At 33.0% G+C, this 17,033-nt stretch overlaps 1 protein-coding gene across 7 annotated transcripts in view; it reads left to right on the plus strand.

Annotated features, from left to right (window-relative positions):
• Positions 1-17,033, plus strand: part of NBEA (neurobeachin) — a 723,498-nt gene that overhangs the window by 169,020 nt on the left and 537,445 nt on the right. For all 7 annotated transcript variants that reach the window (XM_055360199.2, XM_055360200.2, XM_055360202.2 and 4 more), the window contains 4 exons: positions 6,209-6,288; positions 7,033-7,095; positions 7,182-7,279; positions 12,287-12,379. In XM_055360199.2, coding sequence (XP_055216174.2) covers positions 6,209-6,288; positions 7,033-7,095; positions 7,182-7,279; positions 12,287-12,379 — 334 coding nt within the window. The remainder of the gene's footprint in view (positions 1-6,208; positions 6,289-7,032; positions 7,096-7,181; positions 7,280-12,286; positions 12,380-17,033) is intronic.

A 17,033-nucleotide genomic window follows, 5' to 3' on the forward strand; every position in this document is an offset into this window, starting at 1 on the left:
TTATTTTGGCCTGTATGCTTTTTTTTTCATTCAGGAAGATACATTCATAATATTAAAAACAGATAAATGATATTGGTTATAACTGGTGTGTTCTAGTACATCAGTTGCTTTCAACATTTTCAGATTGTTAATTTTTTATATTTTATTCCAAATTTATCCTTTGTTCTGACTATAATGGAAACTAATTTAATTCTTCACTGTGATTTCTTTTTTGTTTTGAAAATATAGCCAGTTTTTCTAATTATACAAAAAATATAGAAAATAAAATAATACAGAAGAAAAAATATATTTATGACCCAAACCCCAAGAATAATTACTGATATGATTTTGGCATGTTTTTTTCCAGTGTTTCTCATTGCATACATATATAAAAATATTTAAACTTTTTAATTATAGAGTGAGATTTTCTCAATTTTTCTATGTTGTTCTTTTCTCAGCTCAATGTAGTAATGTAAGGGGATGTACCATTTACATCGTTTCTAAAGTTTTGATTCTGTAAATGTTAGAGCATTCTCTCATTTATATATGTGTTTACCTCCATCTTTGATTTGTTTAAAATTACTGAGAAAGGGGCTAATGACAAATATTTTAAATTTTTTTCAGGAATGTCATATTATTTTACAGTTTTACCAGTAGTATGTTAGAGTATTTCCTTTTGCGTGCTCACAATAGCATTGAATATTATAGTTTTATAATAATCCCATTGATAAGGAAAAATAGCACTTTCCATTTTTATTTTTTGAGACAGAGTCTTGCTCTGTCACCCAGGCTGGAGTGCAGTGGTGCTATCTCAGCTCACTGCAAGCTCTGCCTCACGGGTTCATGCCGTTCTCCTGCCTCAGCCTCCCGAGTAGCTGGGACTACAAGGCGCCTGCCAGCACGCCTGGCTAATTTTTTTATATTTTTAGTGGAGACAGGGTTTCACCGTGTTAGCCAGGATGGTGTTGATCTCCTGACCTCGTGATACACCTGACTCGGCCTCCCATTTTACGATTCTAATATTTATATAAGCTTACTTTTATTTCTTTTTATTAATGGGGCTTTAGAAGTTATTTATACTCAGATCTGTTGTTTTGTCCTTTTATGGCTTCTTCCATTGCTTTTAAGTTAGGAATGCCTAAAATTTATTGGATTTTTCTGCCAAGCACTCTACATGTTAATTTGTTTAATAATACATATAATGTAATTATAGATAAATAGACATATTCATATGCATACATAAGACTGCATCTATATATAACTTTGTTTTTGATATTATCCTCATTTTAAAGATTAGGAAACTGAAAGTTGGTACAAACCGAACAGCACCAAAATTTGAATCATATCCATCTGACTCAGAGACCTAGTTCTTAAATGCTACACTATGATAGAGTTTTCTCTAAACAAATCATATATTCACACATAATAATTTCTGCCTTAAAATATTAATTTCTAATTTACAGAAAAGTTACAAAGTTGCAAGCATTGCACAAAGAATTCTCATATGTCCCTCACCAGATTCTCAATATTTTACATCTTATCACTTTAGCCTTTACTATTCTCTCATGCTCTCTTTTTATGTATATATAAACACACCTACAGATATATACACATATTTTTTTCTGATTCAATTGATAATAAATTGTAGACGTGATACTCTGTCACCTCTAAATACTTTATTGTGTATTTCCTGAAAGGTAAAGGCACTTTGTTAAATAACGAGAGGACACCCATTAATATCAGGAAGTTAGCATTAATATGATACTATCATCTAATTCAGAGACCCCATTCAAATTTCACTAATTACACTAATAATGTCCTTTCTAGGAAAAAGAAAATTCTTTTGCCCTAAGTCTGTTGAGGATCGTATGTTGTGCTTAGTCGCATTCTTACTTTTAATGTTCTTCAATGTAGGATAGTTTTTTAGTATTTCCTTGTCTTTCAGGACCTTGACATTTTTGAATAATACAGACCAGTTATTTTTTTGAATAACCTTAAATTTGAATTTTCTGTTTGTTCATGATGATTCAGGTTTTTTCATTTTTACGAGAAATAACACAGAAGTCATATTGTATCTGTCTCCTTGTATCATGTCAAGGAGGCACATGATGTTGAGTTGTCCTTTTACAAGTGATGTTAACTTTAAACATTTGATTAAGGTATTATCTTCCAGGTTTCTTCATTACAAAATCACTCCTTTCTCTTTGGTAATTAATAAGTATTTGGTGGAGAAATACATTGAAACTATATAAATAGCCTGTTCTTCAACAAAGTTTCACCTACTTGTTTTAGTTTGTTGATGATTCTTACTGGATTATCTTTATTGTGATGACTGACAAATGATATTTTCTAAGACATTAATTAAGTTGGCATATCTACTGTAAGGAAGAACTTGTTTTACTCCTCCACTCATCTATCTATCTATCTATCTATCTATCTATCTATCTATCTATCTATCAACTTTTATATCAGTATGGACTCATGTATTCAATGTGTTATATCAACAGTTAGCATACTTTCTTTGCACAGGGCCAGATAGTGTTTTAGGCTTACGGAGCCATAAGGTCTCTGTTGCACATAGTCAGCTCTGACATTGTATTGCAGAAATAACCACAGACAGTATGTAAACGAATAGGTGTGGCTTGTTCTAGTGAAACTTACAAAAACAAGTGGCCTGATGGATTTAGTCCTAGGGCTGTGGTTTGTCTGTCTCCTGGGTTGTATCATTATTTCGATGCTCAAGATTTGGCCAGTAGGACCCTTCACATGGATTGTGGGACAAATGCCCATAAGTTTTTAATACTATTTTACTTTCTGAAACAAGATGTTTCTGACTTGTCCTACACTTTCCTTATCCCACCCTGAAATTAGCCATTTTTCCAGGAAGCCCTGGTTTGCTTGGTGGATATGGTTTTTAGAAACCAAGATCTGGATGTGAGGTGTGCTTCTTGGTTTTTGAATGTCATTGCTTCTACGTACTTTTAGTGGACAGCTCTAGGAAATGATGTTTGTAACTATGGTACATCTCAACTGATTTATCTATATTAAAACCATGAGTTCACAGCAGTACCTTCAATTCCAGTCCAAAGCCACATGGCTCAACCTAGCCTCAAACTTTTTAAATTTGCCGCTTTCTTCTTCAATAGTGAGAAATCTTGCTCCTATTGTCTTTAATATATTTATATATTTTCTTATTCTACTTTATAAAACCAATGTTTTGATACACATGGCATAACATTCTCAGCTTTTAACATTGCTAGTCATCTGTAACCATACCCTCAGATTTGACTGTGAATGGCCCTTGTTGTCTCCTCAGCCCCAGTTGTTTCTTTGGCACTGCCACCCTCCTGACCTCTACTGTCTCCTTGGCCCTGACCCTGAAAGTCCTTCCAGACTCACTTGCCTCTGGCTCTGTAAGAGCCTGGGTATCACCAGGGCCTCTGCTCCCTCCATAGAACCCTTGCCGCTGAGGCCTCACTGGCTCTAGCTACATCAAAGAGAAGGAAAGGAAGAGTACCAGTACATATATTTTAAATGAAAATGACAGGAAAGTGGAATCAGCATTTATTTTCCTTTATCATTTAAATTATTATTTTACTTTAACATTTTAATACTTTGAAGTTAATTTTGTTATATAGTAGAATGTAAGGTTCTGACTTGAAGTATATAGTTTTCTAAATGACAGCATTTTTCAATACCATTTTAAACAAATGCTTTCTTTTAAGGACACTCTAAAGATAATTTGCACTACACTAGCTTTCGTAGAACTATTCATGTGTAGGCACTCGCCTTGAGAAGTAGGATATTTTTGCTTTAACTGTAACTTAACACTTTTGTCTCTTAAATTATTATTATATATAGTTAAGTGTAAAAGCATTGAGATATATTAAAAATATTATAGGTCAGGTAATACATATTTATGGTAGCAAGTGAAATAATACAAAGGTTTATAAATAAAATGTTACTACTCTCCCAGGTAGCCAATGTTACCAGTCTTGTATATCTTTCTACTGCTTTTTCTCTGCTCATACACACATGAGCTTACTCATGCATACATATAGGTGTTTCAAAGCTTTATTTTGAATACATCATGAACACAAAGTGGTATAATTACATATATCAATGTAATATATAAACAAGTTATAATTATAAATATAAATATAAAATGAACCTCATTTAAACATCACTAAGCCTAAGAAACAGAACATTACCAATGAGCCTGAATATTCTCATGCGTGTTCACACCTCTTTTCTATTCCCTGTCATAGAAATAACTCCATCCCAAGTTTTATGTTATTTCTTGTCTTTACTTGGGTGCTTATTATTTTTTACTATGTTTTACTCTTTTGCTAATTATGTATGTACTACTAATTTATTGTTTAGCTTCTATATTTTACATAAATAGTATTATTTGGGGATTTGTTTCTTCATTCAATTTTATATTTGTTAGATAAATCCGTTTGTATTTTATTTTGCAGAAATGGATTTATATCATACACAAAGCACACAAATATGTATATATTTCTTTGCAACATGCTGTTTGTATTATGCAGTTTACAATAAAAGTAATTATTGCTAACATTTGAGTGCTTGTGATTAAAATGGGCCTGGTACTAGTCTAATTCCTTTACATATGTTGATCTATTTAATCCTCACAAGATGTCCTATGACAAGCAGTATTATTATTCTTACCCTAACAATAAAGAAGAAAACAAACCTAAGGCACAGAGATGTTATAAAACTGGTCCAATTTTATTAATTGGTAGCAGAAATAGAAGAATAAGGAAATTATTACTAAGACGGTATCTGTCTGTTCTTGAATGGAGTGTGGGTGTGATCAGGAAAAGGAATGTGGCACAGAGCTGAGGTCTGGAGCATGGTGAGGGCTTTGGCATGCAGGGCAGGATGGGACCACAATCAGTTGTTAGATATTCAGGAATTTTATGAGCAGCTTGTTAAATCATTGGTAGCTTGAACTTGAAATCAGATTATTATTAATATGATAGAAATCAGAAGTACATAAATGCTCAAAATCAGGACCTCATCCCTCCACTTTGCAGATAATTCCTTTACCAGCATACCAATGGTTGCCGGGTTTCCCTGTCAGGCTACTGTCAGTGTTCAATTTCTTGACCAAAGAAGTGTTTATACAGGTGTTCATTTCATGATAATTCGTTAAGTTGTTCATGTATGTTTTCTGTACATTGGCAATATTTTACAATGAAATTTTTTTAAAGTAATACCAAGTGTCAATAGGAGGGGAAGAGTACTTTGTGCATCTTGGTGGCAGTGGGGCAATAAAAGGTGGAGAGCAGTCTGGGAAATAGGGAAGATATTTCTTTTATTATAATAGGTGGGATGGATTTTTTGGATAATAACTTGCTTGCAGGTATAATAATCTTCATGTAAATATTAAGTGAATAAGCAGATGCTATACATTATACATGAAGGGATTATGCTTTTAAAACTTGTAAAGCAGTAGATAAATACTGGTTGCTACAAGAAAGGCTTAATGTTACAGGATTTTTATGAATCTAGCTTCATTTTTTAAAAGTATTCTGTACTGTATATTATGCATATTAGAATATATTATATTTTCATTTTTATTAGTAATTAAATATTTTGAAATTACTTTAAAATTTGTACATTATGATAGAACTGATATGTACATTTTAATATTTTATACTCATTTTCACTTATTGACGCAGCATAAATGCCCACTATAATATGTATTTTCTGTATACAAGTGACATAGAAGAAATAGGCTGCAAAACAAATAATTGCAATAAAACAGAGTGTCATTTTTTTCTGTGCTTTGTTAAATAATGTGTGGGGTGAAAATGGAGAGAGTCCTTAAATGAAGACAAGTTTAATTGAGAATGGAAGACATATTGGGAAACCTATTAATGTAATAAAAACAGAAAAAAAAAGCATTAATATAAATACTTGGGGATTATACATTTATAAATGGATATTAATATATAACAACTTTTTAAAAAGTTTTTTTTTTCACAACATCAGACATTCAGTAAATAATTTGAAATTGTCAAAAATTTGAAAGTTAATTTTTGGATACTCATATTATTAAAATTTTATAGCATTAATATAAATATTGTAATTTTAATAAAGATAATTATTCAAGAATGCCATAGTATCCCAACATAATTGCATTTAGCTTATTTAATATCTTGTATTTTTTATTTTTACTTTTTTTTCTGTTTTGTTCTAGATGGTCCCCGGCCATCACAAAAAGAAATTATATCACTGAGGGCATTTATGCTACTTTTTCTGAAACAGCTGATACTAAAGGTAAAATAATTTTATATAATTTAAAATTATAGTATATTAGGTAGAAAGGAATTTCTGGCATGTTTTAAAATTATTATTGTTAAATTAGTAATAGCTACCTTTAATTCATGAATTGCTTTCAAAATTCTGCACATCTTAGTATTCACTTTTATTGAACTTAACTAACTTCTGATTAAATGCTGTCTGAAATCTTCCCTATTAAGGGATGTGACAGAAATGGACAAGGAACATATGAATAAGAATTGAGCCCTTATTCTTATAGTAATTGACCATTATTCTAGAAAATGATCTGTGTGCCAGTTTAAGAAGGCTTACATAGTGTATTTTATTGTAGTAGAATTTTTTAAATGTTAAGATGAAACCAAAGTGAAAATAAATATAAATTGTGAGATAGTACACAAAAATTGATACTGTATAGTCTTGCATTTATATTGTTTTAAGGAAAGAGTAAGTGATTAGAAAATAGTCATAAGAATACTTAGATGGTCAAAATATGCTAACTTTTTATAGTGAATGTCAATCAAATACTAATGACTTTTAAAAATTGATATAATTTTCTAAATATTTACTTAATTAACTTGAAATAATACAGTCTATAAATTGTGAAATGTGTGGGGATTTTAATTAAAATATCACTACATTAAACGAACTCTTATTTTCTTTTAAAATGATTATTTTGACATCTTTTTTAAATTAAAATTTTAATTTTAGATGTAAAGTAATAAAATATTTTTTAAAAATTAGGATCGAGGGGTCAAGGAAGATGAACTTCAGAGTATATTAAATTACCTACTTACGATGCATGAGGTAGGACATGTTATGGGCCTTTTATTTTAATTATTTAAGCCAATCTTTAGAATAAAATTTTAAATCAACATTGGTGATTTATGCAGGATGAAAATATTCATGATGTGCTACAGTTACTGGTGGCTTTAATGTCGGAACACCCAGCCTCAATGATACCAGCATTTGATCAAAGAAATGGAATAAGGTATGATTATAATATTAGTATTACTATTAGACTTTAATGGAGCACAGTTGTTCCTCCTGGAATAACTGCTATTCTATGAATATTTGAATAAATATAGCAAAGTCTTGCACATAAGAGAATAAATGGAGAATGCTGCTATTGATCCTCGAATACTCAGGAAACTGATGAAGTGTATAAACAGTAGTCTCAGGAATTAAGAAGAGTAATTAAATTGTATTTGCTATAGTAAGGACATTACAAATTGTGAATAGAGCATTTTTTTCCCAAGAAGACACGAAAAAGCAAGGCACATTTTACCAAAAGAGGATACAATGAAATTTTATGATATGAGGCCCAAGAGAGGTTATAGCCAGATTTGGAAGGTTCATAGAATGGTAATAACTTTAGTGGTTTTTTTTTTCAGCTGGTGATGAAAATTAAAGAATTTTGAGTAGGGGAAATGTTGTGCTCAGATTGCTATTTTGTTAGATTTACAATCACCAGTGTGAAACATGAGTTGAAGGACAAACTGATGTAGCAATATCAGCAGGGAGATTATTTTATTCATCAGTATTAAAGATGATGACTTGAGACAGTGGCAGTGCAATGGAAATAATAGAGATGAAAGATGTTTTGGAATAACAGGCCAAAGCCAAAAGAAACTGAAAACCAACTTTTGTTGTGGCAATTGAAATGTAACTTGGTAGATAGGTGAAATATAATTTCTTAATTAGTATTTTTATGAACTTAACCCTATAATTTAGCTTTTTAAGGAATTCTTCGTTTTTATTTTTCGGGAGTTTTAATTAGTGGGATGAGCAGGATATCGAGGTTATGCCATGTATAACTCAGTGAATTTCCACAGTTTTATTGTGAAAAAGAGTTTGGAAATAATATATCAGTGACTGTCAAGGGCTTTTTTAAGTGCCTTTTTTACATGGCCATTTATATCAATGAATAACAACTTTCTAGACTTGAAGAACTCCTTTTCAAATTAGAGAAGCAATCACTATCTCTATATGCATATCTCAGTTGTGATATGAGTATTACCTTTGAGTTTATAATTCATAGGGCTGCCAATCTATTTGAAGAAGATTATACATTTAGTGATCAACAACTGCTATAATTTTTTTTTCTTTTTGAGACAGAGTCTCGCTCTGTCGCCCAGGCTGGAGTGCAGTGTGCAGTGGCGCAATCTCAGCTCACTGCAAGCTCCACTTCCCGGGTTCACGCCATTCTCCTGCCTCAGCCTCCTGAGTAGCTGGGACTACAGGCGCCCACCACAGTGCCCGGCTAATTTTTTGTATTTTGTTTTAGTAGAGACGGGGTTTCACCATGTTAGCCAGGATGGTCTCCATCTCCTGACCTTGTGATCCACCCGCCTTGGCCTCCCAAAGTGCTGGGATTACAGGCGTAAGCCACCGTACCCAGCCTATAATTTTTTACTCTAGAGTTTGAACTATATAAAACTGTTGATACTTAACTGATTTTACCAAATAATGGCAATTTCATATAGCTCAATCTAATAATGTAGTACAATTACACTCACTCTTCTGAACTTATATTTAGGTTGAATAATTAGTGTCGTTGTCCTTAGATTTTGCTTTGTTTATTATATTAGCTGATAAATTCAGTGAATCAGTTGAAGATATCCACATTACTCTTGTAGAAGATACCAAACTTAGATTGTCTAATATGATGAAATGCAGAAATATAATTGTATTATTTTGACACATCGGAAATACGATCCTACAATTGAGAGTGCTATTTGGTAAGATCTTTAGGATTTACATGTATTTTAAATGTATGGTACGAAAGAACTAATTAAGCACAACAGATTAAAAGGCCTTGTGCTCATGGCTGACCATGAGCAGAACATGTCAGATTGTTACCCGTATGTTAAAAACAATCACACAGATTAAAAAACGGCCTTTCCTTGACACTTCAGCTTTTCTACTTCAAAAATGTGGAGAAAGCTTGTTCAGAATAGTATAAAAGATGAAAAAAATAGGCTTATTAGATAGAAAATATTGAAAGTGGCTAATGCATTTATATGTCTGTATTCTAGAAAATAGCCATTAAAGGCTAACAGTTGTATATGAAGTATTTTGGGAGGAAAATTCTGGTCTGTTGTAATTCATACAGTTGAATTCAGTATAACAGTTGAACAAAAAGAATGAACTCAGTTTAATTCTGATGGTATGCTAATTGGGCTTAAGGAAGCCCTTGTAATAACAGAACACTGAAGTAAGCAGCTAAAAATTTGATGTTTTTATATCTGGAAAATTTCAAAGAAAGGAATAGACAGCTACCTGTCTAATATAGCTTAGACCATTTGCTTACTGAATATAGTGAGCTTAAGCAGGTGAATTAGGATTATTGTTATTTAGTAATAATGTATATTACAAGTAAACATTAATTAACAAAGTAAATTTCTTATTCATACTGTATCACATCCCTAGGTATGTAGATGTGTGATGGCCCTAGACATTTTCATGTTTCAACATTAGTCATAATTTCTCTTGACCCAGGGTGGGGTCTAATACCTTTTTTCCTGCTACTCGAAGTTATTCCTAGACAGTAGAAACTCTGTGAGAACTTCCAGTTCTATATTTGAGTGTAGCCACATTTTTAGACTGTGAGGGTTTTTTTAATTTTTTTATTTTTTTTAGACAGAGTCTCGCTCTGTTGTTTAGGCTGGAGTGCAGTGGTACCATCTCGGCTTACGGCAGCCTCCACCTCCTGGGTTCAAGCAATTCTCATGCCTTAGCCTCCCAAGTAGCTGGCACTACAGGCATGTGCCACCACACCTGACTAATTTTTTTTGTATTTTGGTAGAGACAGGGTTTCACCATGTTGCCCAGGATGCTCTTGAACTTCTGCGCTCAGGCAGTCTGCCCACCTTGACCTCCTAAAGTGTTAGGATTACAGGCATGAGCCACCATGCCTGGCCCAGACTGTGAGCTTTTACTTTGGTTCTCAAGACTATTTTTGCTGTTTAGTGTTGCTTCTTATGATTTCTTGAATGTGTTTTTTTTTTTGACATGTCTGACTTTGCTATTCTCAGACTTGTCTTTTTTCATTACTGATCTTGGTTCCTAAAAGTTTTGAAAATGGGTTTCAGTGTAAACCCATACATATTTATGAATGTGGGATTTGAAAAAAAAATCTTCCAAAGGAAATAATCATTTTTCTCATAGTTTATTCTTTAATAGATGAAATGCAAAGCATAAAAGAAAAAAAGAGAAAAAGAAGCAGTATCAATAACATCTTTTCTTTTTTAATAGTATAAGCTCTTGGAAAAACTAAAAATAATGACTTTAACTTTAAGCTATTTGTTCCCCTTTGTATCACTGAAACTATGAAAATTATATTGCATCTTTTACTAGATTCTCTTGTTCAGCTGAGTACTTTACCTCAAAATATGCCATGGCATTTTATTTTTTCAGAAACATATTTAATAAAATAAAGCACACTATAATGTTACAGCCCCTAAAGAACCTTCTTGTATTCTAGAATTTGTTGCCAGTGTATATAGTTGTCATTGTCCCTTCTACTTTATGGAAACAAATTACTTTTTTTAATAGAAAAATATGGAATAAAATTTCTAAACACTTACAAATGTTATAATGAATATGGCCCTACTTTTATATAGTACTTGAAATGATTGTATAGGTTAAGTTGTATATTAGTGGAGGCTATTTTGCTCCAAGTAACAGAAAACCTCTAAAGCTTTTAAAGTAAAAACTGAACAATATACTTGTTAAAAAAAACCTTACCAAAGGATTATAAATCATGCTGCTATAAAGACACATGCACACGTATGTTTATTGCGGCACTATTCACAATAGCAAAGACTTGGAACCAAACCAAATGTCCAACAGTGACAGACTGGATTAAGAAAATGTGGCACATATACACTATGGAATACTATGCAGCCATAAAAAATGATGAGTTCATGTCCTTTGTAGGGACATGGATGAAGCTGGAAACCATCATTCTCAGCAAACTACCGCAAGGACAAAAAACCAAATACCACATGTTCTCACTCATAGGTGGGAATTGAACAATGAGAACACTTGGACACAGGAAGGGGAACATCACACACCGGGGCCTGTTGTGGGGTCGGGGGAGGGGGGAGGTATAGCATTAGGAGATATACCTAATGTAAATGATGAGTTAAGGGGTGCAGCACACCAACATGGCACATGTGTACATATGTAACAAACCTGCACGTTGTACACATGTACCCTAGAACTTAAAGTATATAAAAAAAAAATCTTAGAGTAGGAACCAGGAATTGTAGGGCTATTAGGAAACAAGTTTGCTTTATCTGCTGCTTTCTGTAAGCTGTTTAATCCTTCCTTCTGTATGTTGACTAGCCTTTCTGAACAGAAACAAAGCATTACTGTTCTAGCTTCTGTTTTAAACAGTTTTTGAATTCAAGAGCCCAGCAAAGAGGAGATATTGTTTCTTAGACCTCATTCCAAATTCTCAAAAAGGAGAAATAACTAGGCAGGTGCCTACCTATCATCTGATTAGTTATACCAAGAAAACAGGGTTAGGGTGGAGGTGGCTCACGCCTGTAATTCCAGCACTTTGGGAGGCCGAGGTGGTCGAATCGTTTAAACTCAGGAGTTCCAGACTAGCCTGGGCAATTTGGCAAAACCTCACCTCTATATTAAAATTAAGAAAAAAATTTTTAAAAAAGAAAATAGGGTTAGCAAGTTTAAATGTTGGGGCCAATTCTTAGAGAGATGTGGCCTAACTAAGCATGTGTTAGTATGTTGGGAGGCAGTGCTTATGAACACCAGTCACATTGCCCTTTTGAGTGTATGGCTGAAGGACTGTTTAAAGAAAAATTATTAAAGCATGCTAGTTTTTAATTTTTCCAAAGAATTATAATCCTGAGAAGAAAATCTTCAGAGTTTTATATTTCACATATGTATAATTTATCTGTAAATCATGTAGTGTGTTTTTGTTTTTAATATTAGTAAGTTTTTAAAAGATAATTTATATATTTTGTAGGGTGATCTACAAATTATTGGCTTCTAAAAGTGAAAGTATTTGGGTTCAAGCTTTGAAGGTTCTGGGATACTTTCTGAAGCATTTAGGTCACAAGTAAGTTGATATTTGTCATAATGCATTCTAGAAATAACTGTTGAGATTATGTTTTTATGAGTTTTCTGTGTAATGTAACATGAAATTTGACTTGAAAAATCTAACAGTGGAAAATAATAGCTTTCTGTGGTAGAAATTGTAAAAATGTTTTATAAAATATATTTTATTAATAGTAGATTGTGAAACAAAATTACAATTTAAGTAATTAGTTTATTTCTATATTCTTCCTGAAAAGAAAGCATTATCTATTCTGAAGATGTAATAAAATATTTTGTCAAGATACAATGATGCACATATAGGTATGATTTCAAGGAAAGCTTTCTTGACAAGGAAATACTGTGTATATGTTGAGGTCTTTCTGAGAGTTGATCTTATGCTTACATGCTGAGTCAGTATTTGTTATTAGTTTCTAACAGTAGGGCTTATTGATTAATTCTGTGACTTAAAGATGCTAGAATACCTCATTTCTTTCCCCAAATCCAGAATTTGAATACTTTCTAAGAACACTTTTTGTGTAAGAAACTGCTGCTGGCTTAATGATTGCAATTCATGCTACACTATCCAGTGTAGGCATGTTTTAAGAGTATATTTTCCTTACAAATGAAGCCAAGGAAGTAGCGCAACTATAATTTAAATGTTACTAGATGAGGTTCCTATCAGAACCTCATTTTTGCCCTTGTTTTTTTTTTTTTTTTGGTGCTTACTTAAATTTGCAAAGCGCTTATTTGTAATAATCATGAAAACTGCACAAAATTCAGACAAGACATGTCTAACAAGCTGTATAGCCTGGAAGTTTAAATATTTTTAAAATTTCGGTACCAAAGAATAATTAAGTAAGGGAGACTAGATATACTATGGATATGGATATAAGGAATAGTTCAAACAAAGCCAGGGTTGTAGAAAAGGATATATATGTGTGTGTGTGTGTGTGTGTATATATATATATACACACACACACACACACACATATATATGGATATATATACACACATATATATGGATATATACACACACATATATATGGATATATATATACATACACATATATGGATATATATGTACACATATATATGGATATATATGTACACATATATATGGATATATATGTACACATATGGATATACACATATGTATGGATATATATATACACATGGATATACACATATGTATGGATATATATATACACACATGTATGGATATATATATACACACATATATGTGTGGATATATATACACATATATGTATGGATATATACACACATATATGGATATATACACACATATATGGATATATATACACACATATATGGATATATATATATGGTATATGGAACTGTAAGTACACTTGGTGACAGAGTACTGGGAGTGAAGGAGCATATGCCCTTTTTATATTAAGAGATAAAGATCACTTCTTTCACTTCAGTTAATTAAAATAAACTGACTGGAGAAAGTTAAAGGATTGTAGCCCAAGATGCAGCCTCCTAAAAATGTCAAGAAAGCACATTAAAAAATTTACGAAACGATGAAAACTCAGTTAATACAAAATTAAAAATAACAAGCAGGCATTTTCATGTATAAAGATGCTGTTTGAGATATCCTATTTTCCCCCTTTTTCCTGTAAAATGTATAAATGATACAACAAGAAGTAAAAAATGTACTCTCTATCACAAATGTTATCACAAGTAGAAGATAGATGCAAATGTATGAACTCCAGAATACGGGTATCAGCTGCTTAAAGTTGCTAAGGTTGGGTAAAACCTGTTAAGGCTAAAGAGAAGATAAAATGCAAAGAGAATGGTGAGAGAGTTCACTTATAGCAAATAGGAAGTGTCAGTGAAAGTAGAGTTTCTGAAGATGAGAGGCACACCTTAAATTACAAAAATACATCATTTGTTTGAAATAATAGATATACATATATCATGCCTGATAGAGTTTTTTTGAATCAGATTGGTTTCAGAAAAGGAGAAGATATATCACAAAGAATTACACAGATGAGCTGTATTTGTGGCAAGCAGTCTATCTCTGTGGCTATAGAGAAAGGAAAGTTTTTGGATTGTGAAAGCAAAAGGTTACCCTTGTCCCTTCTTTTACACATATGCATGGAAGTGTCCTGCAGACGGATGGTCCACGTAAATTAGACTGCATCAAAAGAATTGGCACATCATCAGTGCAGGTGAATCAGATAAAAAACACGGAAAAAATAAGTTAAAGTAACCAGCACATGAATAGCACTTAGCAGAAAAATATTGCTATGGAATACATAGCATTTTGATTTAAAAATTTACTATCATAAGTTAAAAATAAACAAATGCATACATTCATACATACATACATACATACATAGCTTCTGAGAAAGAACCACTAAACAGAATTTGGAGAAGTAATCCAGCTACTCCGGAGGCTTACGCAGGAGGATTGCTTGAGCCCAGGAGTTTGAGTCCAGCCTGGGCAATGTAGCAAGATCCCTATCTGGAAAAAAAAATGTTGTAAGAAATGTTAACATAGTGATATGGTTTTGTTGTGTACCCCCACCTAAAATCTCATCTTGAATTGTAATCCTCACCTGTGAAGGGTGGGACCAGGTAGACATAATTGGATCATGGGGGCAGTTTCCCCCCTGCTGTTCTTGTAACAGTGAGTCGCATGAGATCTGATGGTTTTGTAAGCATTTGGCATTTCCCCTGCTTTCCCTCACTCCATCTTCCTGCCCTGTGAAGAAGGTGCCTACTTCTCCTTGCCTTCCACCATGATTGTAAGTTTCCTGAGGCCTCCCCAGCAATGCAGAACTGTGAGTCAATTAAACCTCCTTCCTTTATAAATTAGCCAATCTTGGGTATTTCTTCATAGCAGCATGAGAATAGACTAACACAGATAGCATGGAAGTATTTAGTTATGAGCTAATAAAACATTGGACAAATACTGGAAGAAAATAACTATACACAAAAAAATAAAATTGGAAATTGCTCAAAGGCAAAACTCTGGCTAGTAGCATAGTGAAATACACAGAAGATAAAACTGAAAAAAATGCAAATATTATGAATAGATGAAAATATGAGTTTAGGATTAGAAAGAAAATGAGCGACATGGGAGAAAAACAAATTACCATAATGGCATAAATTGGCCAGGTGTGCTGGCTCAAGCCTGTAATCCCAGCACTTTGGGAGGCCGAGGTGGGCAGATCAACGAGGTCAGCAGTTTGAGACCAGCCTGGCCAACATGATGAAACACCGTCTCTACCAAAAATACAAAAAATAGCCGGGCATGGTGGCGGGTGCCTGTCATCCCAGCTACTCGGGAGGCTGAGGCAGGAGAATTGCTTCAACCCGGGAGGTGGAGGTTGCAATGAGCTGAGACCGTGCCATTGCATTCCAGAGCCTGGGCAGCAGAGAGATACTCCATCTCAAAAAAAAAAAAAAAAAAAAAGCCAAAATAATAATAATGGCATAAATGGAGTTCCCAAATAAGAAAAGCAGAGTAATGGAACAAAACAAATATTTAAATCTATAATTCAGTGAAGTCTAGATGTAAGATTTTGCCATTTTTATTTAGAGGACATATTGTGTGCCAGGGAAAACTGACCTAGAATGGTTAGCATCAAAGTGCGTTACTGGACCTAAATAGAAGAATACTTTGTATAATATTGCACAAATAAGGAGAAAAATGAGTCTGGCTTTAGACTCTAAAATAACCTTCAATACAAAAAACTATAACAATCATAATTAAATGAAGAAAGTGGGAGCCAAACTATCCTTTAAGTAAAAAGGATGCTGTCAAATATTTTTTAGCCATACAGCAAATTATTTCTGTGACTAAATCTTGAGGAAATTGCGGGGAATAAAGTCCAACCAACTAGGAATGACTGGGGAAACTATTGCTAAGGACCGCTGGTGAGCACTGAATAAATTTAACCATAAAACTAAGACTAAAATAAATGTTCATATTACTGTGACAGACCAGAATTTACTTTTTATATATGCTAATAATGTACAAATGACACAACCGTAATGAATTGGGAGGGGACTGAGAAAAGAAGGAAAGTAGAGCAAGTGCGAAGAGTCAGAATTTCCATGTAAGTGGACAGATGAAATATTACAAATATAGGCCTATTGACTAAAATTTGATGATGTAGATGAAAGGAAAAAATTAAGAGTAAATATGCTGACATTTACATTTCTCATAGTAGGGAAATACCCTTTTTAAACAGATGGAGGATTACTTATTCTTTCACAGTTAAAAAGATAAGCAGTTCTATAAAATTATAAAGCTTTCAAAATATTTAAGATCTGTATGGATAAAACTAAGAACAATGTATGTAATGGAACTTTGAAAAATCCGTAAAGATCAGTAAGCATAACATAAAATAAAAAAAAGTAAAAGCTTTTATAAATCACCTGTTGTAAGAAAAATATCACAATTGATCACAGTAATGAAACCCAGTTCTATATGCAAGAAACATACCAAAAAACCAAAGTGGTTTTGAAAGGTTGAAAGTAAAAGGATGAGTAAGGTTTTATTATATAAGTACAAAGAAAGCAGAAAGGGGTGGGGGGAGGGGGGAGGGGGGAGGGATGGCATTGGGAGGTATACCTAATGCGAGATGATGAGTTAGTGGGTGCAGCACACCAGCATGGCACATGTATACATACGTAACTAA

This window comes from Gorilla gorilla, chromosome 14, assembly GCF_029281585.2.
Source record: "Gorilla gorilla gorilla isolate KB3781 chromosome 14, NHGRI_mGorGor1-v2.1_pri, whole genome shotgun sequence".
NCBI classification, from domain to species: Eukaryota; Metazoa; Chordata; class Mammalia; order Primates; family Hominidae; genus Gorilla; species Gorilla gorilla.